Source organism: Pipistrellus kuhlii, unplaced genomic scaffold (genome assembly GCF_014108245.1).
Source record: "Pipistrellus kuhlii isolate mPipKuh1 unplaced genomic scaffold, mPipKuh1.p scaffold_m20_p_1, whole genome shotgun sequence".
Lineage (NCBI taxonomy): Eukaryota > Metazoa > Chordata > Mammalia > Chiroptera > Vespertilionidae > Pipistrellus > Pipistrellus kuhlii.
Genome location: NW_023425404.1, coordinates 10,790,551 through 10,816,013, shown reverse-complemented (window position 1 = coordinate 10,816,013; position 25,463 = coordinate 10,790,551). Strand labels below are relative to the sequence as shown.

The following is a 25,463-nucleotide window of genomic DNA, read 5'->3' as shown; positions in this document are numbered from 1 at the left end:
TTTTCATCTCCATAGCAGAGCAGAAGGCTCACACTGAACCTGTACTTCGGTGGGGTGGGGGGGGGGGGGGGCGGGGGAGAGACACGAGAAAACACCACCTGAGGGCTTCCCGCTGACCATCCTTGAGGGCTCCATTTTGATCTTGGTCCATCCCACGGGGTGAAATGAGATGCCGGAGGACTCTTGGCTCCCCCTGGAGTGAGAGAGAGCAAGATGTGGGCTCAGCAGCAATTAAGCCACATATAAAATTCATCCCCTTTTTGGATATGGAGTGGATAAATGGCAATTAATCAGCCTTCCCCCAAAGATTAGCGTTATCATTATTGTCTCCTTCAGACAAAATCACTGCTACTTTTGCCACCTCCCATTGCTTAGGAGGAACCGATGCAGTCATAATTCCTAAGAGTAATCGGAGATGGATATGTCTCTTGTGTACAAAGGCATTGCTGGCCTAAGCTCCCTGGCCTTTTTTTTTTTTTTTTTTTTTTTTAAATATATTTTATTGAGTTTTTACAGAGAAGAAGGGAGAGGGATAGAAAGTCCGAAACATCGATGAGAGAGAAACATCAATCAGCTGCCTCTTGCACACCCCGTACCGGGAATGTGCCCGCAACCAGAGTACATGCCCTTGACCAGAATCGAACTTGGGACCCTTGAGTCTGCAGGCCGACACTCTATCCACTGAGCCAAACGGGTTTCGGCTCTCTGGCCTTTTTAATACCCTTATTCTCTGATCCTGTTTTCATTCAAGCCCTCCTACCGTTGGTGGCATATCAAGCCATTTGGTCAGTGGGTTTATAGAGTTCAACTTCACCGAGACAATTAGAGGTAGTGAGTTGGGAGCAGAGCCTTCTCTCTTCCACTTAGAGGCATCTTTGGCGGCTGCCTCGGACTCTTTGTTAGGATTTGTTTGACTTAGAACAGCATTGGAAACCTCCATTACCCAGCAGCTCCATGGTGGCGCTGCCCTGGACATCACTTTGCAGTCTACCTTGGGCCTCTTACTGCCTTTTCTGTTCCACTCGTCCTTCTATTCCTGGTTGCTCAGTCTCTTTAATTGGCCCTTTAAGAGACAAAAAACATAGTCTGGGAGATCCCCTCTGTTCATCCAACCTCGCCTACCTATCCTCTTCTCCTTCCTTGACTTCATCCAAAATCCATTCTCTTCCTTCCTTCCTCCCTTCACAGTGAGTTGGTATGGTCTGAATTTCATGGAAACTAATCTATTTAAACTTGGGCTTAATTTATGATTATACTGTTGGGGGGCAATTATTTGCATTGGCAGGAATTGCTGTTTGGTTCCAACATAGCTCTTACTGGTGAGGCTTTGTGGGCCAGCGCTGTCGAGGGCCATCTCATGCATCTCCTGGCCATTATGTCATTGCCACTGCCCTTTGTCCCTGTTATCATGGCGACGATTTCTAACTTAAGTCATAAAAAATAAAAATTCTGTTATTGTGATGTTCAGGCATACAGAAAAGTAATCACGTATACCCATCACCCGACTTTAACAGTGGTCAACATTTGCCAGTCTCATTCAGAAGACTTAAGATGGGTGTTTCTCTGTAGTATTCTACTTGGGTTAGAATTGCTGGAAATTTGTTTAAGATGCATATTCCTGAGCTACCTATCCCCCAGACCATCTGATCCGAACATCTCTGCTGCCAGGTCCAGCACGTCCAACTGGCGGCATGTCTGTCAGGCTTCCCAGTGGTTCCCGTGCACAGTCAAGTTTGAGAACCAGCGCCTTAACAAATGTGACAGGCTTCCTGTTCCCACGGAATATCCGAGGGCACTAGCCAGCATCACTCACAGGGCTTCTGGTCCTTCACGTGGAGGATACAGAAAGACGGGCCCTGAGCCTGCAGCCTCCCTGCAAGGCTAGCTCATCCCTTTCTGTTCGTAGATGCTGCACATATTAACACAACAGCTCCAACTAGGAGCCAAGGTCTCAGTCCTAAAAAGTGCTCAATAAATTGGTCAGTACTTGTTGAAAGAAGGGAGGGTGTCATATCATCTATATTCATTTGACTTTTGAGCTCACTCAGCCTGCATTTAAACTCAGTCATTTAATTTGGAGACATGCTGAAGTAAGGTTATAGGAAGGTGTTTCAGTATCTATAATTCCCTCATGGTGAGTATGAGCCTTGGTCTGTAAAGAGGAATCCAGACAAATAAAGCAGCTGGGATATGCTCATTTGCATCTACTTTTGAAACCCCCTGTCCAGCATACCCTGCCAATGCACGAGACTAGTAGGTTCTCATAACCCTTCTCTTTCTTTCTTTCAGGTCAGGAAGGAGGGCTTTTGAAGACGCAGAAGAGTATGTTTGCAGTATTTTTATGGCACCCTATGGGGATGTTTGTCTACAGTGCAGTCTTTGTTGAGCAGCATTCACAAAATAGGCAGTATGAGTCTGGCTCTGGCTGGGCTGGAGTCATGCTTCCTGAATCACGGGTTTGACAAATGCAGCGTCTCCCACTGAAGGCCTGGGCTTTGGCCTTGGTGCCTGTCACACCTCCTACCCTGTAGTTTTTAGAATTACATGTCTAGGTATCAGAGTACTGACCCATGGGTTCTGCTGTATTGATATAGATGGCCAGAGGCAGTGCAAGTTTCTAAGCCTCACCTTCTCTTAAGACTTACATTCTTAAAAAGTTTCCTGGTGAAGATGGAGTATAAAGTCAGGGCCATCCAATTTCGCACCTCAGAGGTAGAAGAGCATTCACATCATAGTCTGTGTGACCCTACCCCGTGCAATGATGCAGTACCAGCTTGGGCAGCCATACGTGGCAGACCCAGGTGCCCAGTTAGGTTTGAGCAAGTTGGAGGAGAGTGGGTCCAGAGACATTTTCATCTAGGACAGTGGTCGGCAAACTGCGGCTCTCGAGCCACATGCGGCTTGTTGGCCCCTTGATTGTGGCTCTTCCACAAAATACCACGGCCTGGGCGAGTCTATTTTGAAGAAGTGGCGTTAGAAGAAGTTTAAGTTTAAAAAATTTGGTTTTCAAAAGAAATTTCAATCGTTGTACTGTTGATATTTGGCTCTGTTGACTAATGAGTTTGCCGACCACTGGTCTAGGAGAAAGAATGGATATAGTACAAATTTGGGTTGTTTCTTTCTGTGCTTAAAACTGATTTTCTACTTTCCTTCCTTTTTGGGCACAGTCATCGCCTCAGACCAAAGAGCCTGGATGGATCAGATGACGGAGGAGGTAAGACGTTCTTGGAGGAAATCTGAAGGGCTTGCGGAGATGTCCCAGGGCCCCCGAGGCATTTTCTGCACTGCAGCTAAGGCACCGGCTGCTCTAGTGCTACAGCCTGTGTCCAGAGTACCTCTCCCCCTTCTTTTTCTTTAATATATATATTTTTTATTGATTCCAGAGAGGAGAGAGGGAGAGAGAAATGGAAACATCAATGATGAGAGAGAATTATTGATCGGCTGCCTCCTGCATACTCCCTACTGGGGATCCAGCCCGCAATCAAGGCATGTGCCCTTGGCCGGACATGATCCCAGGGCCCTTCAGTCCTCAGGCTGACACTCTGTCCACTGAGCCAAACCAGCTAGGGCTTACCCCTTCTTCATCTGCCAACCCTACTCATCCTTCAAAAATCAGCTGAAGCATCACCTTCTCTGCCATGCCTTCCCTCTCTGACTCATGTCCTTTTTTTCCCTCCATTTAAAAAAGAGTTACTTGTCTTTCTGCTATTGAGTTATAAATGTTCTTTAAAAAAAAAACACAAAAAAAAACTTTATTGTTGACAGTATTACCTTTGTCCTCTTCTTTTCCCATTGACCTCTCCCAGCCTGCCCCGCACCCACCCCAGGCCTTCACCATCCTAGTGTCTGTATTCCTAGGTTACACATGTACACATTCAAGTTCATTGGTTGATTTTTCTCTATGCTTCTACAATCTCCTGGGCACATTAACAGCAGCAGCAATGGCTAATGTTTGTTAGGTGTTAATTATACATCAGGCACTGGTCTACCAGTTTATAGATGTTAGAGCATTTAATCTCCACAACAACCCTATGAGATAGTAATGTCATTATCCCTATTTTATAGTTGAGGGAACTAAAGGACAGAGAGGTCAAGTAAGCTGCCCATAGTCACAGAGCTAAGTGACTATCACACTTAGTTTTTTTTTGTTGACTTGAATGTTCTTCCTTTTGGGCTCTAAATTCCTTGACAGCAGACACCACATCTTATTTGTCTTTGCATCATCAGTACACTGTGCGTACTAGTCAGTTAATGGCTGGCCTGGCCAGCGACACAGCTAAGGCCCGTGTTCAGACTCAAGAGAAAAGATAACATTTGTGTGTAGCTCTTTATAAGAAACTTACTAGAGAGGAGATTATATCTGGGGCTAAATTATCAAAGCCTTTTTTAAAAAACCATATATTTACCACTTCCACACTCAATTCCTTGTGTAGAACTCGGTTTCCATCTGGTGTTATTTTCCTTGTGCCTGAAAAACTTCACTTAACAGTTTTGTAGAGCAGGTCCTCTGGCAACAAATTTTCCCAATCTTGCTTGTCTGAAAATGTCTTTCCACCTGATACAGAATTCTGGACTGACAACTTTCCCCTCCTTTTAGCACTAATGTTATTTGTTTTCTGCTTTGCATTGTTTCTGAGAAGTCAGTGGTCCTTCTCATCTTCGTTCCCCGGCATGCAGTGTCTTGTTCTTCTCAGGCTGCTTTTAAGATTTATTTATTTTTATCTTTTACTTTCAGCAATTTGGTTATGATATGCCTTGGTGTGGCTTACTTTGGGCTTATCTGCTTGAACCTCTTGAGTCTGTCGATTTATTGTTTTCTTCAGATTTGGAGAATTTTAGCCCTTATTTCTCTGAGTATATTTTCCCCCCTCACTCCTACTGGGACTCCAGTTATGTGCATGTGGGTTATATCAGTTGAAATTGCCACACAGGTCTTGAGGCTCTAGTTGTTTTTTCCTAAACTATTTTAAACTTTGCTTTAGTTTGGATAGTTTTCTGTTGCTGTGTAACTGATCTTTTCTTCTATAATGTCTAATCTGCTCTTAAGCCCATCCAGGGAATCTGTTGTTTCAGACATTGTGTTTTTCTACTCTAGAAGCTCCTCTCAGTTCTCTCTCTCTCTTCATATGTATCTTCCATTTATCTATGTATATTATTCATGTTTTTATTTTTCCTTGATAGCAACCTTTATAGTAAATGCTTTTAAGTCCTTTTCTGCTAATTCTATGATCTCTATCTTTTCTGAGTCTGTTTCTATTGACTTATTTTTCTTATTTTTCTGCTTGATTAGTAGCTTGTCACTTGGCTGCTGGCCATTATGAATGTTACAGCTTGAGTGTTTATATCAGTGGTTCTCAACCTTTCTAATGCAACAACCCTTTTATACAGTTTCTCATGTTGTGGTGATCCCCAACCATAAAATTATTTATATTGCTACTTTATAACTGTAATTTTGCTACTGTTATGAATCATAATATAAATATCTGTGTTTTCAGATGATCTTAGGCGACTCTGCTAGGGTTCTCAACAGTTTTGAGAATTGTTTTTAAGCTTTATTAATGCAAGTCTGGAGTTAGCCCTAAACTGTAAGACTACTCAGGTGTCTGCTGATTTCCTGCTTGTTCCTCAGGGACTCTCCGCTGGCCTGGGCGGAGCTGTTCCTCTGGCAGTTCTGTGGCAGCCATGGGGATCACTAGCTCCTACGTTGCTGGTTGAAATTCTCTGCCCAGCCTTGTGGAGGTTGACCCTGTACATGCACAGCTTAGTATGCAGTCCATCTAGATTTGTGGATCTCTTTTCCTACATAGCTCCCCTCTCTCACATCCTGCTTCTCAAATTCCAGCCAATTTAGCGCCCTAAACCTTGACCTCTGTCTCCTCAACTCAGGAAGACCTCCATGCTCCACGGGGGGGCTCCACCTCGCTGTGCCAGCATCCAGGCAGCGCCTCTAGGCAGAAAGCCAGGGTGACTGCAGGGCCCCCTTCTCTCGGGATCACAATCCTGTTCTACCTTGCCCTCTGTCTGAAAACAGTCGTACCTTATATTTTTCCAGTTTTCTAACTGTTTCCAGCAGGAAAGCAAGTCTAGTACCAATTACTTTCTCAAGGCTATACAAGGAGTCCCGCAGCCTTGTACTAACTAACCTTTGCATGCGACGCCAACGTGAAGGAGAGAATTAAGTCAATAAAACTTGGATGATTACCTGTGTTTTAGAGCTACTCACAGGATTGGGGCAAGGGTCATATAGGACATTTGTGAAATATTCTGGGATGATGTTTAACATGCAGATTCCCAGGCCACCCACAAAGTTGGGGCCTGGGAGTGTGCATGAATTTCAATAAGCTCCCTGAATGATTGTTTTGCAGACTGAAGTTTGACAATCCTGGTGTAGCGCCTCTACTAGTAAAGCCAGAACTCAGACTGGAGAGAAAAGGATTGTGTGGAAGTTCTTCTCCCTTATCTCATTCCAAAGGGGTTTAAGGCAGCCACTGGAGGTCAGGAATTCAGTCTACCATCTCGGATTTGTTAAGAGCTTATGAGCATCTCTCATCATTCTTCAGTATTTTTCTTTGCTGTCTCGTGAGCTCTTACTGACAAGCTCATTTCTTTTTGCCAGATATTTCTCCTTAGTTCTAATCACTAAACTCCTCGTCGCTTCTCCACCCACTAATCATTCCCAACGAGTTCTGCATTTCTGTTCCCAAAATCTGTTCTCTCAGATCTGTACCTAGGATGTCCTTGCAGTGTTAACTGGGTCCTGTGGTGGCTTGGTGATTGGTGGCTGCTGGCCACACTTTTGCTCTGCCTGTCCTCACAACTGGCCTGTTGCTATAGCCATTGGTTGCTTAGGGAAGCGGGGGCACCATCCAGGAGGATATGCCAAAGGACTCAAGACAGCAGGGCCCCTGCCAGACATTAGCAAAGCTGCGAGGCCATTGGGGAGCAGTGCACATGGAAATTACGATGCTGATAACTCTGAGATGCTTTTTAAATTTATGGCTACAGAAAGTTTACTCAACTGGTATTCTTCAGGCCTCTCTACACCTTTCCTTGCACCTTTTTCCCAACTCCCTTCAAAGGAATCCTACTTGCTCCATTTTTTTGATCGTGTTAAAAATGATACATTTCAACCGATACATTTTAGCTGTTGAATGTTACAGCAAAACCTTCTAAATACTATGGTTTACACACATCATAAATGCATATTGTTAGAAGGTTGTGCTGGCTGCCATCGGTTAGAATCAAATTGTTGTAGCGTTAAGCAGCTGTGTAGTCTGTCTTGTCCTAACCTGTCATTTGACAGTTTAAGAAATCGAGGCTTAGAGATGATTATACAAAGTAACTTGGTGGGGAACTCTGGTTTTCTGACTCCGAAGAGAACACTCTGCTCTGATGCCGTGGTGTCCACAGCATCACTGCCATCACCATTCATTACCAAACATTGGCCATGTACCAGCTACTAAGCCTAGTGAGTCACTATTTTCTCTCTCACTAATTCACAAAACAAATCTATGCAAAAGTTTTAAAATCAACTATATTGAGGTCTTAATTTACATATAATAAAGTGCCTTCATTTAAAGTGCACAGTTTGAATTTTGACAGATGAATATGTCAAATGAAATCACCTCTATAACCAGTATATAGAACACTTTCATCACCCCCAAAAGTCTTTCATGTAACTTTTTCAGTCCATCCTTCCTCTACCCCTGTCCTTAGGCAACTACTGACCTGTTTTTTGGTCATGATAGAGTGGTCTGCATTTTCTGGGATTTTATATAAATTAAATCATATATATGTATGCTTTTGTGTCTGGCTTTATTCACTTGTAATGATTATGAGATTCATCCAGGTGGTTGCATATACCATTGGCCTGCTCATTTTTATTGATAACAATCATTGTATGGGCATGCCACATTTTTGTTATTTGTCCGTTAAAGGACATTTTTATTATTCTTTATCTCCCATATTGAACATGAGCAGATTGAGGCAAAGAAAGTTAACCTGGCCCAAGACCACACAACTTGTAAATGACAGCAAGGTGGGAAGACCACTGTGCTTACCACTGTACCACCAGTGCTGCACAGCCCAGACCAGGACTTGAATACAGATCTTGACCCCAGTGTCCTTGCTCTTGGCTTCAGGGCTGTAACAAATGATATGACCCCCAGCTATGGTGGCATCTCCTTCCACAGGTAGGTGTATTAGTGTTAGCTCCCAGATTTGTAATATAGAGCACCCAGCATGATTGATAGAATGCTTAATTCAGTTTCATTAAGAAAGGAGAGAAGAAAATTTTCAGAGAATACCCCGAGTATTTTTTCCCCTGTCATAAACTTACAATGTGAAATTAGTGATTTGGCCTTTATTTTGGCTCTGGAGTTTTGAAGCATAAAACCCTTCTTGTCAGAGCGTGCACTTGATTTTACCTTCTAGGAGGGAATGCCTCTTCCGGGCATAAATCTCTTGTCCGTGCAGTTATGCCTGAGTCCTTTAATGGAAAATCAGTTCATATGTTACACTTCACACTTGGCTTAGTCCATTTCACTGTATGGGAATGTTTAGAATCCATTATGCAGTAGGAATCATATGTTACATATAACTAGTTTCTGGAATTATCTTTGCTCAGAGAATTACTTGGTTGGCTAGTGAAGGCTGCTTCTTTGAACTTAGAATAACCAATGGGTGGGGAGGCTCCATGAGTGATCGCCCTGAGTCACCGCTGGCCGCTCATTCAGCAGTGACGTTAGCAGATATGTGGGCGAACTGGTTCCCTTAAGAAAATCACATCCAGGCTCTTTGAGGTCGTCATTGCTATAAGAGCATTATCCCTGGGAAGGAGCTATTTTCCTTGTACTTGGTAGGGGTGGGCAACTGGCGAGCAATCTCAAAGGAGAAGATGAACCTCAGGGAATAAAGGTGAATGTGTAAAGTCCAGGTCTCCCACCAGGCAGCTGGCCTTCTTCCACCCTAGGCCTTGGGGCCTTCGGGCCTTCGAGAGGACAGCCAGATGTGTCTATACAGTGCCTCCTGTGGCCATGCTGTTCTGGATGCTGGAGATGGTGGCAAGACAGTCCTTGTGCTCCAGGAGCTTCTGATCCAGTGAGATGCCCTCCTTCCTTCCCTCCCCTTCTTTTATAGAAAACCTTCAGAGCCATGTCTCTCGATGTGTTTCTCAGCATCCAGCCTCCCTCGCTTCACTCTTGGCACCTGGGGAAGATGCGTAGGGAGAGAAGAGGAGCACTTCTTCCCTTAGGCTTCTGAAGGAAGAGAGGAGAAAAGTAGAAAAAGAGATGAACTTTTAAGAGAAGCGTGTTTTAGAATGAGAAACAGAATGAATGATAGTTAGAGGTGGTTTGGGGATCTATTGGTCAAGCAGAATGTGTTGCATGGGAACTGTTTGCAAAAACATCACTGGCTACAAGCCCAAGTGCCTTTAGAGGCCAGGCAGATGATGTAATCACACGCACCAGCAGAAGGGTAGACACTGAAGAATGGTGGGGCCTGTGGTGAACCCACACAGGAGATGGCACAGCCTAAAAGTTTTCAAATTTGTATTTCAAAAAAATGACAGAATTTTAAAAAATCACTTCATAAACAGAACAAAGTGCATCTGCCAATTAGATCGGGCCTTTGGGAAATGATTTGCAAGTCGTTCAGAACAGCGGTCGCCAACCTTTCGGACCTCACAGACCACCAGTGGTCCACAGACCACCGGTTGGCGACTGCGGGGTTAGAAGACTATATAGGGTTCTGCTCTAAAGGAACATAGAACTCTGTTGGGGGGACAAAAGATGAAAGGCATTACAGGAGTTAGTATAGGCAACAGTATGATGAATGGCCAAGGCAGCAAATGGTGGTTGCTATGGGTGGTTGGCATTATTAAGGGCCCTGAGTTCAGAAAAGGAAGTGATCCCAGCGGGTTGAGGGCACTTGAAGAAGATCTTGCTCTGGGCCCTGAAGGATGGGTAGACTTGTTTAGCGAAGAAAGTGAAAGGCCTTACGGGCAAGTTGCCTGACATAATGGGAGACTCCATGTGGAGAAGGAATAAAGAATTCGTGGTAATTAGAAGAGAAGCCCATTCTGCAGAGTTAAGCCTTGATTCTGGTTCGTTCTCATCTGCACATAATCAGTGTCCCCACATAAACAGCCTTTAATGAAGTTTGATGACTGCTGATTCGAGGTAGAATCAGCCAGAGCTAACACAATGCTTCAGGGAAGTTGGGACTCATGGTTATGGAGAACAGTTAAGAATGATGGACAGCCCAAACCCAAAATGACCTCAGGATCCCCAAATTGTGGAATGGCAAAACTGATTTTTCCTACTTAGATGACCATCTTTTAGTGACATAATCATTCATTGTATTCTTGGAATCAAGTTACTGATTTGCTCTAAGGCTTTTAGACTTCTTCTGTCATGGAAAGTTGTATATGTTAGAGAAACACGTCAGCTCTGAAATAGGATTGAGCCCAATCTCTGCAAGTGACTTTGGGCAAGTCATTCATTCATTTAACCACTTTTTCTTTAATACCTATTGTGTATAATGCATAGGGCTGGGCACTGGGTATATGATGGTGAACGAACATTCTTAGTCCTTGTCCTTATAAAGCTTACAATCTAATTAGGGAAATAGGGACTAAATAAGTTAAATAAGTAAGGACATATTGTGATGGAGTCTATTAAAATTGGGTGATGAGGGAAGACCATTATGAAGTGACTTAAACTTCAACTTGAAGGGAGATAGAGTTGCCAGCAGTGGGGGGAGAAGATGGGTGGGAGACCCTGGTAGAGAAAACAGCATGTGCAAAGGCATGTCACCTACCTAACCCCAGAAGCATCTTCAGGCCTGTTTGGCCTCTTCCAGCTCTTAGAGTGTGAACTCTGCATAGAATGTGAAATTTTAAGGAGGAACATTGAGAGGCACACCAATGGGGATAAAAATTCCTCGTTTCTAAAAAAGGTGAACGGTATTCAAATTGAAACAATCTCTGAAAACACAGATATGGACTCAGCTTTCAAAGTTTACCTGAGAGTTAATTCAAATTAAAGAAAGAATTTGTGAGCCTCAAAATATGACTTTAGAATAGGGGTGGGGAAGCTTTTTTCTGCCAAGGGCTATTTGGATACTTCTTATTACCTCGTTCGCAGGCCTTACAAAATTATCAGCTTGAAAATCAGCCTGTTATATTGGGTCAAACATTTAATTAACTCACCCCTAATGCTTTGGCAGGGCCAGGCCAAATGATTTCACAGGCCTTATCACAGCCGAGGGTGGGACATTCCCATTCCTCTCTCACAGGTTGGAAACAGAAGCTTTAAAAAAAAAAGAAAAAAAAAAAGGATTATCTCTTTCTTGCATATACTAATAACCGTTGCATCTTGGGGTAACCTAGGACTGTGGGTGGAATTATCACCCCCTTCTGGCAGCTCCCGGTGCCACTTGAGCAAGCCGTGTCCCCCCTGGAGAGGGCTGTGCTCTTTGCATCCTGGGGTCCAGTTTTCACAGAATCAACTATCTCAAAACCCTAGGAATAATAAATCCTTATTGCCAACCAAAAAGTGTTTAATTCCTAAAGGACAAGCTGAATTGAGCCCCTTCTAGCCAGGGGCAATTGGGGACTTAATTCTGCAAGTGTAGCAATCTGGATGATCTGAGAGCTCCGAGTTTAAGGGTAATTGCTCAATTTTCTATCCATGTCAACAGGGAAAATAGGTAAAAGTGGCTGAACACAGCCAAGCAATGAAGCTGGATGAGATGTGAGATGCCAGACTGTCAGTGGAATTAGAAAAATGCTATCTATTGAGGGCTATCACTCAGTCGCCCTCGCTCTCCCCTCTTCCCATTCATCTCTGTCTTCAGGCTTTCTAACTCTCTTTCGGGTTCTTTCTCACTCTTTGCTTAATCCTTCCACTATATCCTTCATCCGTTCTCCTGCAAGTAGCAGTCATTCTGAGCCTAAACAGCTTTAATGCAGAGAAAGGGAAGGTGGAAAGAATTATTTAAGCGCAGGTCAATTGGAACCCTGATGTCTCCATTCCTTCCTCTTGCTAAGTAAGACTGTTTCATTATGTTAGTGTTCCTTCCTTCGGCTCAATACAGCTTCTGGGATTTTTCAAGTGATTCCTAAACCTAGTTCCTTTACCTCTCCAAAAACGATTCCAACAGGCACTGGATTTTTAAATTAAGTGTTCCTTAAAATCAATTTGTGTTTTAAATTTAAAGTCACTAGGACTAGATGCTAAGGTCTTTCTAGATCCATGCCTCCCCTTCTTTCCCTGACACAAACATGCACAGGAGCACCTTTTATTTACACTTATCCACAGCAGGAATGGGGTGGGATAGAGGAGGGGGGGATTAGCTGTCCTATCTTTTGTCTCTTGCTTTGTTCTCTTAGTGAGATATTGAGTAAGAATTTTGAAAAAGGAAGTCAGTCATGTATTGAAGAAATGGTATTGATAAATGCATGTTCAAGTATTTACCAGGAGCCAGCACTGCAGTCCTGAAGTCCTTCCGTTATTCTCCCAATTCTGTGAGGAGCACTGATTATCACCCTTTCACAGAGGAAGAAACTGAAGCTTGTGAAGTTAAGTAACTCCCAGAAGTCACGTAGCTAATAAGTAGTGATGTGCTGGTAAATACAGACCTCCCGGCTTATTTATGGTTTTGCTGTCTGCGGTCTCAGTTACCCATAGTCAGGGTGGTCTCAAAATAGTAAATGGAGATTTTCAGAAATAAGCAATTTGTAAGTTTTAACCCATTGTACGCCATAAGCGTCTGTAGATGCAAGTGGCGGACCTTCCCCACTCGCCACACGTGTCCATAAAAAGAAATGTTTTCCCTAAATGGCATCCCTGACCAACTTTAAAATCATTTTTTCATGAGAATTTGCAGCTGAAAATATTCAAGAACACCTGAATTGTGAGTAATATATTTATTTTTATATATTCATTGCAAATTGATTTTTTAATTAAATTCAAAATGTCGTGGTGTGTGGGAAAGGTTTCCGTTTTGCATGCAAGGCAGTTAACTTTAAATGGCACGATGTTCTGAGTAACGTGGCAAAAGCTCCCTTTGTCCCACTCTGTCCCTCCTAGGACGTGACTCTTCCCTTTGTCCAGCATATTTATGCTGTGTGCACTCTGCGTGTTAGTCACTTAGTATCTGCCTCTGTTATCAGATAAGTTGTAAAAGTGAGAGAGACTACACTCACATAGCTTTTATCACAGTATTTGTTATAATTGTTCTGTTCTGTTACTAGTTGTTAATCTCTTACTGTGCCTAATTTATAAATCAAACTTTTGCATATGTATGTACGTATAGGAAAAAACATAGTATGTATGGGGTTTGGTACTACCTCAGTTTCAGGCATCTGCTGCGGGTCTTGACACCTGTGCAGATAAGGGGTGGAGGACTACTGTATTTAACATCCAGCTCTTGGTGGGGGGAGACATCTTCATTGGTAGTGTTTGCCAGTTTCTGTGGTGTATTAATAAATACTCCCACCATGGTTGGTTTCAGGCTCCCAACATGACATAATCGACCATGGATCTGGGAAGAAATGGGCAGTAGCACACTAGTGCGTATATCATATTTTCACCATACTGTAACAGTAGATGTCAATAATTTCAAGAGCATAGTTAAAGTAAGATATAGTAATATTTAGGAAACGGTGAGTTTTGAGCATCACCTTTCTTTTTAATGTAGTTTATTTCATTGCAAAAGTCTATAATCTAATCTTTAATAATGTTTAGGTTTCACAACCTGCATGCAGAATTCCTAAAAACTTAGCCTTTGGTTCTTACAAGCCAGCACGAACCAGCTGGTCTAGTCCGCCACCACTAGTAGTGGCGGAGCTGGAATTCAGACATGGGCTTTGGGCATCATCCGCCCTCATGGCCTCCCTCTTTGCTGTGGAAAGTGGTAGGCTCATTTCTCAGGCTTGCTGGCTGAGGAGGCTTGTCTCCACTCAGATTGGATATTGGCTCTCCTATCCTGATGCACAGACTTACTGCTGGCCCATGTCCTCAGCTCTGCTGAGCCTCCCACTGTGAAGTCATGTCTACAACAAACCCGGGCTGAGTAGAGAAGAGCCAGAGGCCGGGTGTTTAAAGCTCTGTGACATGAAGCAGAATCTTCAGGCTTCACCTCCTCTCTTTCTTGTCATGATTTCTCTTCTATCAAATTCATTGTGATTGCTTTTAGATAATGAATTCTTATGTCTATGCTGTGTCCTCTGGAGAGGAGAACTCATCATCCTCTACCTTACCCTGGTCCAAGCATAGCCCGGAGTCTGGCCCAGCCCTCCTGCTTCGTTGGCAGAACTGGGACAGACCTCATTATGCCCCTGGTGGTGCCCTGAAATCTCTAGGTCACACCAGACTTTCCAAACTTACCTTCATGAGCATCTCTGCCTGAAACACAGTTGGCAGTGACCTCTCGGGGTTCCATTTACTTTGTTCATCTGCATGTCCCCATCTGAAGAGTCAGAAGGGGGAGAATGCAGGTCTTTTGCCATGCACGCACGCTAGAAATGAAGTAGGTTGCAATACCTCCCTCCAGGAACACAGAGAAAGCTACGACAGCATTCTATCATGCTACCGTCTGGAGGAGTGTGATTAATAATAAATCATCCAACATTAAGCGCTGACAAGTCAAAGACAGGTGACTCTCCCTGAAATCATGATAGAGATCAGGGTATTTGTTCTGTGACTCCTTGGATTCTGTCTTGGCTGAATACAGAAGACAGGATCAGGATAGGACAAAACCAATCCCCTTTACTTTGTGACTGTCCCAGATGTGACTGCTTTAAGCAGTGCTCGGCTCTCTGGGAGAGGCACGGGACTTGTCCACACAGTTGTGAAGGAATGCATGAATGAGTGATGAGAAGAGGTGAGAGGCCTTGAATGCAGACAGGCCCATATTGGTGAGGACCACTGCCCAGGGAGATCTTAGACCACTTAGATTTGTATTAACTGGAAAGAAACGCGGCTCTAGGATGTCTGTTCAAAAGATGGAGTCTGTATAAAGAGCCATAATGTTTTCTGCAATGAGAAGAGAAGGTAGAGTTGTAGAGCTGCTCCAAATAGTCTTTGCAACCAAAATGACAGCAAGTTGTGGCCTCGGATGACTGGTAGCATTGTGGCTTTGTGTTCTCCCAAATACACGGCCACGATGCATTACTTAGTTGGAAGACTGACGGCCAGGTACTGCTTAGGTGAGGTGGGAAGGGACAGGCATGTTTATGCATCTGGGTTGGACATAGCACATCACTTAGCCCTCAGGTGGAGAAGTCTTTTCTTGCTGACTTCTCACCCATGGAAATTAGTTCCCAAAGAAGGGTCTATTCTAGCTAGGGCAGAAATCTCAAGGAGAGGTACAGGGGACCTTTTACCCCGGCAAGAAATGAACTTAATCTAGCTTTAGTTCTACCAACTTTCTAAAAATTCACATGTTCAGTGTGTGTGTGTGTGTGTGTTTGTATGTGTGTGTTCGTCTGTCTATACACACACAGGACACATATTGGGAATGTGATTCCTGAGTCCATAAGTGTGGTTGACAGACTAGGTTTACCTAAAAGGCCCTTTAAGAGAAAGTTCTTGAAAGATGATTACAGAATTGAGACACCATCATTTAAAAGTGCCCGAGGCGAACGCCTTTGAAAATTGCAGCCGTGGAGGGACAGAGAAAGAACCACGCAGCCCTGGATTGTTGAGCGGCTCCCTCAGGACCCTTTCCCCCCCTCCCCCTCTGTTTCTCATCTGATAAGAGAGAGAGCAGCAGTAAGACTCCTCATCTATCTTATGAAAATTCGATTCGGAATGGCTGTGATCAAAACCAGCTGGCTGTCACCAGCAGTGGCCTTGCACGGAGGGGACCGCTCAGAAGAGTTCTGTGTGTGAGGGTGGCACGGGTGGCACTGATCAAAGTAGCATTTTTTTAATAAATATATATAAGGAAAATACAAAACTAAGGATTTAGAATGAAAGCAGTGTAGTTTGTCTTGTTTTTTTGAGTGTAACACAAAGAGGATGAAATAGAATCAGATATGCCTGGTTTCTAACACACTTCTTCTGGCGGCTCTGAGAAGGAGTTTTCTGTCACTCATCTTGGGTCCTATTGAAGAGAGTGGAGAGTTACTCAGTTTCCATTCCTTCCAGCCACTTTATTCCTCTAAATTTTTAAAGACCTTTACTCCTCCTTGTCCTTCACATAACTCAACAGATCAAAGCTGGAACCACCACGGAGCTCTGAGAGCTGTTGGAATGGCGAAGAGCATTGCTAATCATTGCTCTTTGTTTTCTCCAACTGGCCATAGCCAGTGATGCAATGTTCCCTAGAGGTCACTGCAGCAGGTCCTCCCAATGCCAGCTTCCTGGGCCGAATGGATCTTTTCCCATAGAGAACCTTGTTGAGCTGTGCTTGTCTCTTTCGAGCACTACCTTTGAATTGTTCTGAGGGGAGGGGAGTGGAGGGGTGGGGAGGGTTTGATGAGCCTTTGCATGGCTGATACAGATTCTTTTAAAAATATATATTTTATTGATTTTTTTACAGAGAGGAAGAGAGAGGGATAGAGAGTTAGAAATATCGATGAGAGAGAATCATCAATCAGTTGCCTCTTGCACACCCCCTACTGGGGATGTGCCCACAACCAAGGTACATGCCCTTGACCAGAATCGAACCTGGGACCTTTCAGTCCACAGGCCAACACTCTATCCACTGAGCCAAACTGGTTTTGGCAGGTTCTTTCTTTTTTTATTGATTTTTTTAGAGTGAGGGGAAGGGAGAGGGAGAGAGAGAGAAACATTGATGTGAGAGTGAAAATTGATTGGTTGCATCGTGTATACCCCCTCCCAGGGATCAATCCGGAACTCTGGGTATGTGTCCTGATGGGAATTGAACTGGCAATCTTTGTTGCACAGAATGATGTTCAACCAACTGAGCCACACTGGCCAGGGCAATCAGAATCTTATTCAGCACTCAATGGACTTCGGGTGATGGGAAAAACCTCATTCTGAGGTGTTGCATTCCTGGTTCCTTCAGAAACGTTACAGCATCCCTCTGTGGAAGATATTATGAGATCTGGCTTTCACAGGCCATGATAGACCACGAGCTGAGTCGCCACTCTTAGCAAAGCCCCTTTTCTGCTCATGAACCAGCAACACTCATTGTGCTGAGGCTGGGCTTATCTCAGAAACCGAAATCAGTCTGAACCTTCCTCTCCAACCCATCGTCCACCAGCAGAGTCCCCACAACTTGGGGGCTGTGAGGAACAATCAGCTATTTTGATCTTAAGGTCTGTGATCTTCCCCCAGTAGCATTAGGAGAGATTTCGGCTTGGCAGGAGCACGGCGGTATTTCAACATATAGGACACGGGTGAAAATCAAACGAACAAACCCAGCCTGGCACCTCCGGATGGCGCATCTTTTCCCCTCTGCTGCTCTATCACATTCTTCTTCCGGGACCTGCTCCCAGACACTCTGCCTCACCTTGGGCCACGCAGTTTGCTCACGGCCAGTCCTGTCTCTCAGCCTTGGCAGCCTGGCTCTCTAGCCAACATCACAGTTTCCAGACTCTTTTCTCTTTGCCTTTCTCCCACTCTGCCTGTGATGAGTGCAGGCTGGGCCGGCTTGAGTCGGGTGAAACACAAGGGATAAGTCTTCATAAAGCCAGGAACCTGCAGGCGGGTCTTTGCCCTTCGAACCGTGACTCCGGGAGAGCAGAGACCGATGGTGCTGGGCCCGGCCTCACTCAGGAGCTCCTCTGAGACCGTCTCTTCCCCTTGTTCCTTCGGGTGTTTGAAGCCTGTTGCCTACTGCTTTCCCCTTTTCTTCTCCCTTTAAAAAAAATTCTCCATTTTTTTCACTCAGAAAAAAATTATTTATACGATTGAGATCCACTAATTAAAGCCATTTTCTGGTATTTGGTTACTGGAGTGTTTGATGTCTCTCTAACAAGACCATGAAATGCACGGAGTATCCACAGGGACAGAATTTGCTGAACACGGCTCTTTGTAAATGAGGGGACAGTGTCGCCGCAGCTCATGAATATGAAACGCCCGTGATGCCACCTCAGTGGACTTGGGAACACAGATGAATCCTGTCACGGGCTAAATGAGACCAATTTCTTTCACTTAACTTCATCTTCAATCACACCTTCTTCCATTTGCCTGTTTAAAATTCCCTATACGTGATGCAGAAGGTAACAGCGTTCAGTAAAACAAAGTTTTGCAGCTGCAGAGAAAAATTATGATTTCTGGTTTAAGTTGCCATCTCCTAAAACTGTGGATGTTGCTTCCTTTTGCTTATGAGCTCTGCTGAGGTCTGTATTGGAGTGTCTCTAAACAGTATTTTCGGATCCCTTTCATGTTGATTGGTTGTTGAACTTAGCTGTGGAGGGTGGGTGTGGGCCCGTCACGGCCTGTGGGTGCTCTGCAGTGGCCAGGGCACTGAGTGGGAAGAGATTGTGTGTTATCAGGTAGGGCCTTTGGCATTGAGAGCTCAGTTAGTGGTTGAAGCGAGGGACAGATGTTATCAGTATAAGGACCTCAAGGAACCTGGTAAGTTAGACCAACCTTGTATTACTTACTAAGGTATCAGGGTAAGTGCTGGAGGATAGCACAGTCTTTACGGAGCTCTAGAAACCATAGTGACCAGGAAATTCCACACAGAAAGCCCCAGCCAGCCTCCTTGAGCATCACCCCATGCACCAAGAGGTCACTGGTTCAATTCCCAGTCAGGGCACATGCGCTGTTGCAGATTCATTCAATCCTCAGTAAGGGGTGTGCAAGAGGCAGCCCAGCCATGTTTCTCCCTTTCCCTCTCTTGCTTTAAAAAAGAAAAAAGAATAAAAACATGTTTTGTTCTGTTTTTTTAAAAAAAGAAAGCTCCAACCAAGAAATCAGCAAACAATAGACCCTAAAGGGACACAGAGAGGAAGGCTTCTGTGGGACTCAGAGCCAGATTGGTGCTCTGGCGACAATGCACTGTTTTCATGCTGCTCCGATTAGCCTTGTTGTAGGAAAGTAGCGAATCAGGGCACATAATGAGGGAGAGCATTAGCTTCTTTTTTTTAAAAAAAGTTTTTTATTTTTTTAATCAGAGAGGAAGGGAGAGGGAGAAATAGAAACATCAATGATGAGAGAATCATTGTTCAGCTACCTGTTGCACGCCCTCTGTTGCATGGCTTTTACAGATTCTTTTAAAAAATATATTTTATTGATTTTTTTTTTTTACAGAGAGGAAGAGAGAGGAATAGAGAGTTAGAAATATCGATGAGAGAGAATCATCAATCATCTGCCTCTTGCACACCCCCTACTGGGGATGTGCCCACAACCTTGGGAATAGAGCCTGCAACCTTGGCACGAGCCCTTGCCCGGAATCGAACCTGGGATCTTTCATTCCGCAGTCCGATGCTCCATCTATTGAGCCAAACAGGCTAGGGTAAGAGAATTCGCTTCTTTATGGCTATTAGTATCAAAAGAAATACCCAAGAGCAGAGGACATTGAGTGAAAAGTGGGAGCTGTTTGTCAGCAGGCAGTGTCTCACCTCTAGAAGGCATCTCTGTGCCTTTGCAAAGAAAGCACAGGTGAGGTGTGAGCAAGCTCCGGGTCAGTCAGACAGGAGTGGGAAGCCTGGTTCTGTTATTAATGGTTTCACCTAGTGCAAACTGCATAATATTCTCAGCCTCAGTGTTCTCATCTGGAAAATGGGCAGGAGTAAATGAGAAAATGATGGTAGAGACCTATATAGTTTTTCTCTCCATGCTCAATATTATCTCTGTTAAATGAATCTAAATAGCATAGCACTTAGCATTTTATAAAGATTGTTGCACCTAATATTCAACAACAACTGAATGCATTGGGCACAATTATACCAATTTCATAGATGAGGAAACCGAGGCACAGAGAGGATAAAGTCACACAGCTAGGACATGGGAGAGTCGAAGCCAGCCATCCTACCTCCAGAGCCTGCACTCTTAACTGCTGGACAGGAGTCCTACCCATACGCTTAACTCATTGTTTCTGTTCATGTTCTTCAGCATCGTGGAAGAAAATGAGAATAAAGTCAACATAATTATTAGGTTTTAAAAAAATAGCGGTAGCTTTCAACAGTACTCTTGTATTCCTCTTGTTGTATCTATTAAAATCCTGAGCGTTTGAAAGTTAAACTTGACAACCTGAATCAGACTGGGTCACCATTCCAGGTTTACAGACAAGTAGCTGTGCTGTGTGCAGGCGGGGCCATTTCGTGTAGGTAATTTTGTGAAGAGGTGAATTTCTCAAGTCCATTTTCTTTTCCTAGATTTGTTCATGGTATGTGTGTGGGGTTAGGGCAAGGTGGGAGTGGGGGGCGGGGACGCAGAAGGAGAGAAAGAACAGAAATTCCCAAGAACATATTATGTACACATGAGCAAGTACTTGTCCGTGATTATAAATCAGAAACTGTAAAATTGTGAAGTTCTTTGAAGTTTGCCCAAAACCTGCTCCACGGCCACCTGTTCCACTGGGGCCGGGAGTTGGATGGCCTGACTCTGCTGCGATGGCTCAAGCTGTCACTGCACCGGAATGTTCCAGCTTGCCTTGGCCTGGCTGTCATCGCTGGCTCTGTCCCACTCAGGCAGTGCACCGGGTTCTGTTGGGCACCAGGCTTCCAATTAGAGAGAAATCCCACTGTGTGGCCAGCCCCACCAGTGCCACTCTGAGAGGCGCCTGTGCCAAGGCCCAGACTGACCTCTGAACTGTCACAGATGGGCCAGCCCCACACTCCCTGGTGCACATTTGGAGGAGGGGGTGGGGATGAAGCGAGAGGCCTGTGGGGAGTCAGGGTGGACACTGGGCCGCAGTGCAGTTCTCAGAGCTGGAGAAGCTGGGCAGAGTTGACAGGGCCCAAATGCTAGTGTTGTGGAGGGAAAGGGGACTTTGGGAAGACCCGTCCTGAGCCCTACACTCAGCATGGGGCACTTTCTTACCAACTTCTGAATATTCATCTCAGGCTGGACTCCGCGTCCAAGGAGGGCCAGGAGCAGCTAACTGGATCACTCCAGAACTGTCACACTGCTGATGGCACATGGCCCAGCCAGCCTCCCCCCACCCTGCTGCTGGGTCTGCGCCTCGCACCAGCCTGGGGGCCCCGCCGCCCTGGCTCCGGCGCTGTCAGTGGCAGCCCTCACCGTGGAGTGTTAGTCACAGAGCGAGAATGAGGAAGAAAGCTAAATTTCCATTAGCATATGACAGAATCTTAGAGAATTCCATCTCTAATTCTTTAGCAGGATAGGGAGATGCAGTCTAAGCGCTGAGCAGCTTCTTTCTAAGAGGACTTGCTGAATGTGCTTCATCATTTGGGGGAAGAGGCGGTTGAATATGTCTATTTTCCCTATCAGCCACTTCTTTTCTTTTCCCTTTTTAAAAAATATATTTTATTGATTTTTTACAGAGAGGAAGGAGAGGGATAGAGAGCTAGAAACATCAATGAGAGAGAAACATCGACCAGCTGCCTCCTGCACACCCCCCATCGGAGATGTGCCCACAACCAAGGTACATGCCCCTTGACCAGAATCGAACCTGGGACCCTTCAGTCCGCAGACTGATGCTCTATCCACTGAGCCAAACCAGTTTGGCGCAGCCATTTCTTTTTATTTTACCTCTTCATTCTTTTAATCACTATCTTTCTTCGCCTGTCTCTTTCTTTGTGTGTCTTATTTTCTGTGTCTCCCTTTCATACTTTCTCTTTTTCCAGGTACAGCATCCGGAATGTCTGAAGCAGTAGTCAAGACTCCGTGCTTGTACTGCCACACAAATATGTGGGCTTCACTTTGACTGCAGTTTAAGTCCTGAATAGCCTGAAAGAGGCGAGGGTCTTCATTTTCTTGAAATGATTCTGCATCTTGTTTAAAAATAATATTGCATTCAATCCATGGAAGCAGAAATGAAGGGTTTTTCACTTTCCTCTCTGGAATTTTCCCCTTCCTTTTGATATTTGTGTTAGTTTGGGAATTCTGACACTGTCTCAGCCCAGTTGGTCTTTTTTCCGGCCTTACCTCTTTGTTCGCTCTGCCCCTCTCTGCAGTCTGGTTAAAACAAAGAAAACCCCTCTGCCAGTCAGCAGTACTCACTGGAGAAGGACATTCTTCTGTCCGGTGTTAGGTTGTCCCCAGGAGAGCATGGGCTATTTTTGTACCTTAAGTCAGTTGCCACAATTAAGTGATGTCTATGTTTCTCCATTTGCATGACTTTGTTAAATTGGTGAAGGAAGTGACTCCTTCTGTGTCTGTATGTCTGTCTCATATGGAGAGTCCAGGCAAGGAAAGTCTCTGTGCGACAGCAAGAGAAGCGTCATCTTTAGAAGCAGCACTGTTTTTGCAGTAGACCTGGCAGATGCAGGCCTGGTCTCGGATACACGGCTGGGAGCCAGGCTGTAGCATTACGTGTCAAGTGACCTTCAGACACAGGCTCGGGGCCATGGAGACTGTGATAATTGCAAGGACTACAATGAGCTAATGCACACGTGCACCTTGGTCACGGGGTCAGTGACCTTCACCTCATGGCACTGCGCCTTCTCAGTTCCTCTGTTTCCAGGCTTATTCACTGATTCCCCTTCCCTCTTTCCCTCTAATGCTGTCTGGGAGCTCTTCTCATTTCTTTACATTTCTCCTTGGAGACCCAAACCAGTGACTCCGAACCTGGAGTGACCATCAGGATCGCCAAAGAAATCTTAGGGAAAATACAGGTGCCTGAGCCCTACGCTGGAGGTTCTAACCCAGCTGGTTCTGGGGTAAAGCCCAGGATTGGGACTTGTTGACATTCTACCTTTGATTCTAATGTGCACCTGTAGTTCAGTCCCATAGCCCTGGACTGGGAGCCCCTGGAGGCCAGAGACTGTGTCTCTCCATTCTGCCTGAGCTGGTAGCCCCATGCTGGCCGGCTGAAGGAATAAGTAATATATAAAGAAGCAGGTAAGATCCCTCTTCATGCTGCTGACAGTTTTGCTGCCTCTTCTCATTGCAGATATTCCTGTCATTCCGGATCTGGAAGAAGTTCAGGAAGAAGACTTTGTGTTGCAGGTGGCAGCCCCTCCCAGGTATGTTAGATTATGAAGCTGGAGGGAGGCAAGGAACATGTGAACTGATATACTTCAAATGCCAGCCACAGTGGTGCTGCCCCCGGTGCAGGCCCAGATGCTGGTGGAGGGCTCCCTCCCAGGGTTCCTATTTTATTAGACATTTTTTCCCCAGGTTAGTCTTTCCTAGCTGCCTAGGAGGCTCTGTGGACAGTGGCCCAGCAGCACTCCTGCAACTGGTCCTGCCTCTGGTTCTTCTTCACACTCTCTCTCCTGCAGCGTCCAGGTAAACCGGGTGATGACCTACCGTGACCTGGACAATGACCTCATGAAGTGCGCAGCCTTTCAGACCCTGGTGAGTGGAGATGCTCCTGCATAGAGGGCGGGCTCCAGGCAGCATCCCCAGGGATTTTTCATCTCCTCCAGGGGCCTCTGAGGTTGCCTGGCAACAGTCCTTTTGCTGGAGGCATCGTCCTTGGATATTGCGGGCCGCACATTCCAGTGTTTTCCAGCGCAGCTCCCACCTGCTTCCATGGCTGCCCACTCGGGGTCAATAGATAAGCAGGCCTAGAGAAAGGCTGCTGCCATGCCTTGCCCTCCTGATGTTGACCTTCCTCCAAAGAATGCCCAGCGTGCGGGGTATCGTGGCGTTCCCTCAGTGGCTGTGTGGTCCACTCACATTCTTACTCTTTCAGAAAGCATTCCTGCAGCTCTGGGTTTGGGAAGTCTGCCCCCCACAACCTGATCCTCCTCACTTTACAAGAGTTAATTGTAAAGCACATCTTTCTTGAAATGCACATCCATTTTAAAATGCACATCCTTTGCATTCACAGGATGGAGTGATCGACTTGAAGCTCCTCACCAAAGTACTTGCGCCAGAACAGGAAGTTCGGGAAGTACGTAGCAGTAGCAGCTTCCTGCTCCCTCAGCTGAGTCATTCCTCTAACCAGCTGGCTCCCCAGGCTGACCCTTGCCTCCGTGGCTGCTGGGTTTGGGTGGTGGGCTCTGGCTACTGGGAAAGGCCTTCCTTTGTCCCGAGAAAGTTAGTGGTACCTCTCTTGGCAGGAGGACGTCGGCTGGGACTGGGACCATCTGTACACTGAGGTGTCCTCAGAGCTTCTCACCGAGTGAGACCTGCTGCAGGCACAGGAGGAGGACCCCGTGGGACAGTCTGCACACACCTGAGCCCTTGGGGCAACAGACCACTCTCTGCACAGAATAACCTCCGCTTTGGACTTTTTAAAGTCCACTTTGGACTTTTTAAAAAATTCAATAAGCCTAAAACTAAAAAAGCTTGCAAAGAGCTTAGAATTTTCATATGGAATATTTTGTAATAAAAATACTTATTTTCAGGAGACTGCATTGATCTTTCAGTTGTAATAAATTGCTTTTTTCTTTTAAAATTGTTTTTATTTAATCCTCACCAGAGGATATTTTTTCCATTGATTTCTAGAGAAAGTAGAAGGAAGGGAAGTGGGGGGAGAGAGAGAGAAACATCAACATGAGAGAGAGACATCAATTGGTTGCCTCCCTTACACGCCCCCACAGGGGCCGAGGAACCTGCAACTGAGGCACATACCCTTGCCAGGGAATCGAACCCACAACCCTTTGGTCCGCAGGCCAGTGCTCTAACCATTGAGCAATGGGCCAGGGCTAAATTGTTTTTTTTCTATGGCTCTCTCTTCCATTTCTTTGCAGCGCCCTCTTGGAAAGATTCATGGAGATGAAGGAAGCAGCTTTTAAACAATTTTATGGGAGCTCTGCCTACTATGGAAGAGCATGAGGGAAAGCTAGCTCAGGGAGAGAAGGAATGACACTCCTCCTCAAAGTTATTCAATCAGAGGCCACAGCAGTTCCCTGGAGCATCTGCCTGTAAGCATCAGGGGTATGGGGGTTGCAAGTGGCTGCCTGCTGGGTGGCCTGGCGGACACTTTTCTTACTGCGGACTTTCGGTTGAATTAGTGAAGTTACACTATCTCCTTCGTGCTTGTAGGTGGCTTAGCTGAAGACACAGCAGGAAGGGGGTGTGATAAGGTGACCCCTTCCTCACATTGGGGTTTGGTGGCTTTTCTGATAGCACTCCCCTTTCACCCTCTTCCCGCCACCTGTGCCTGAGACTCCCAAAGCATGTTTCCTTCTGCCCCAGGTTCAGAGCCTGGTTCCTGGTTCTCAGAAGCAGGGGGCCAGCGTGGCAGCCCTGAGCCTTCCACAGAAATGCTTTCTTAGGGAGCCGGCCTCCCTCCGCCCTTTCAGACACGCAGCTGCTTGTCTCCACGGCTCCCCCACGCAGCGCCCCCGCCTGTTTCCAACATGCCCTGCGATCTGGCGCAGAGCCCCAGCCTGTTTCTAAACGGAGGCATCTTTAGTTTTTGTTTTTCTCTCTTCCTCCCCAAGACATCGCATCTGA

At 45.4% G+C, this 25,463-nt stretch overlaps 1 protein-coding gene across 1 annotated transcript in view; it reads left to right on the top strand.

Annotated features, from left to right (window-relative positions):
- Positions 1-24,459, top strand: part of IFT43 (intraflagellar transport 43) — a 71,506-nt gene extending 47,047 nt beyond the window's left edge. The window contains exons 4-9 of the mRNA XM_036430852.2: positions 2,290-2,322; positions 3,168-3,214; positions 23,005-23,077; positions 23,336-23,411; positions 23,890-23,952; positions 24,122-24,459. Of these exons, the coding sequence (XP_036286745.1) occupies positions 2,290-2,322; positions 3,168-3,214; positions 23,005-23,077; positions 23,336-23,411; positions 23,890-23,952; positions 24,122-24,187 (358 nt within the window). The 3' untranslated portion in view covers positions 24,188-24,459. The remainder of the gene's footprint in view (positions 1-2,289; positions 2,323-3,167; positions 3,215-23,004; positions 23,078-23,335; positions 23,412-23,889; positions 23,953-24,121) is intronic.
- Positions 24,460-25,463: the final 1,004 nt, after the last annotated feature.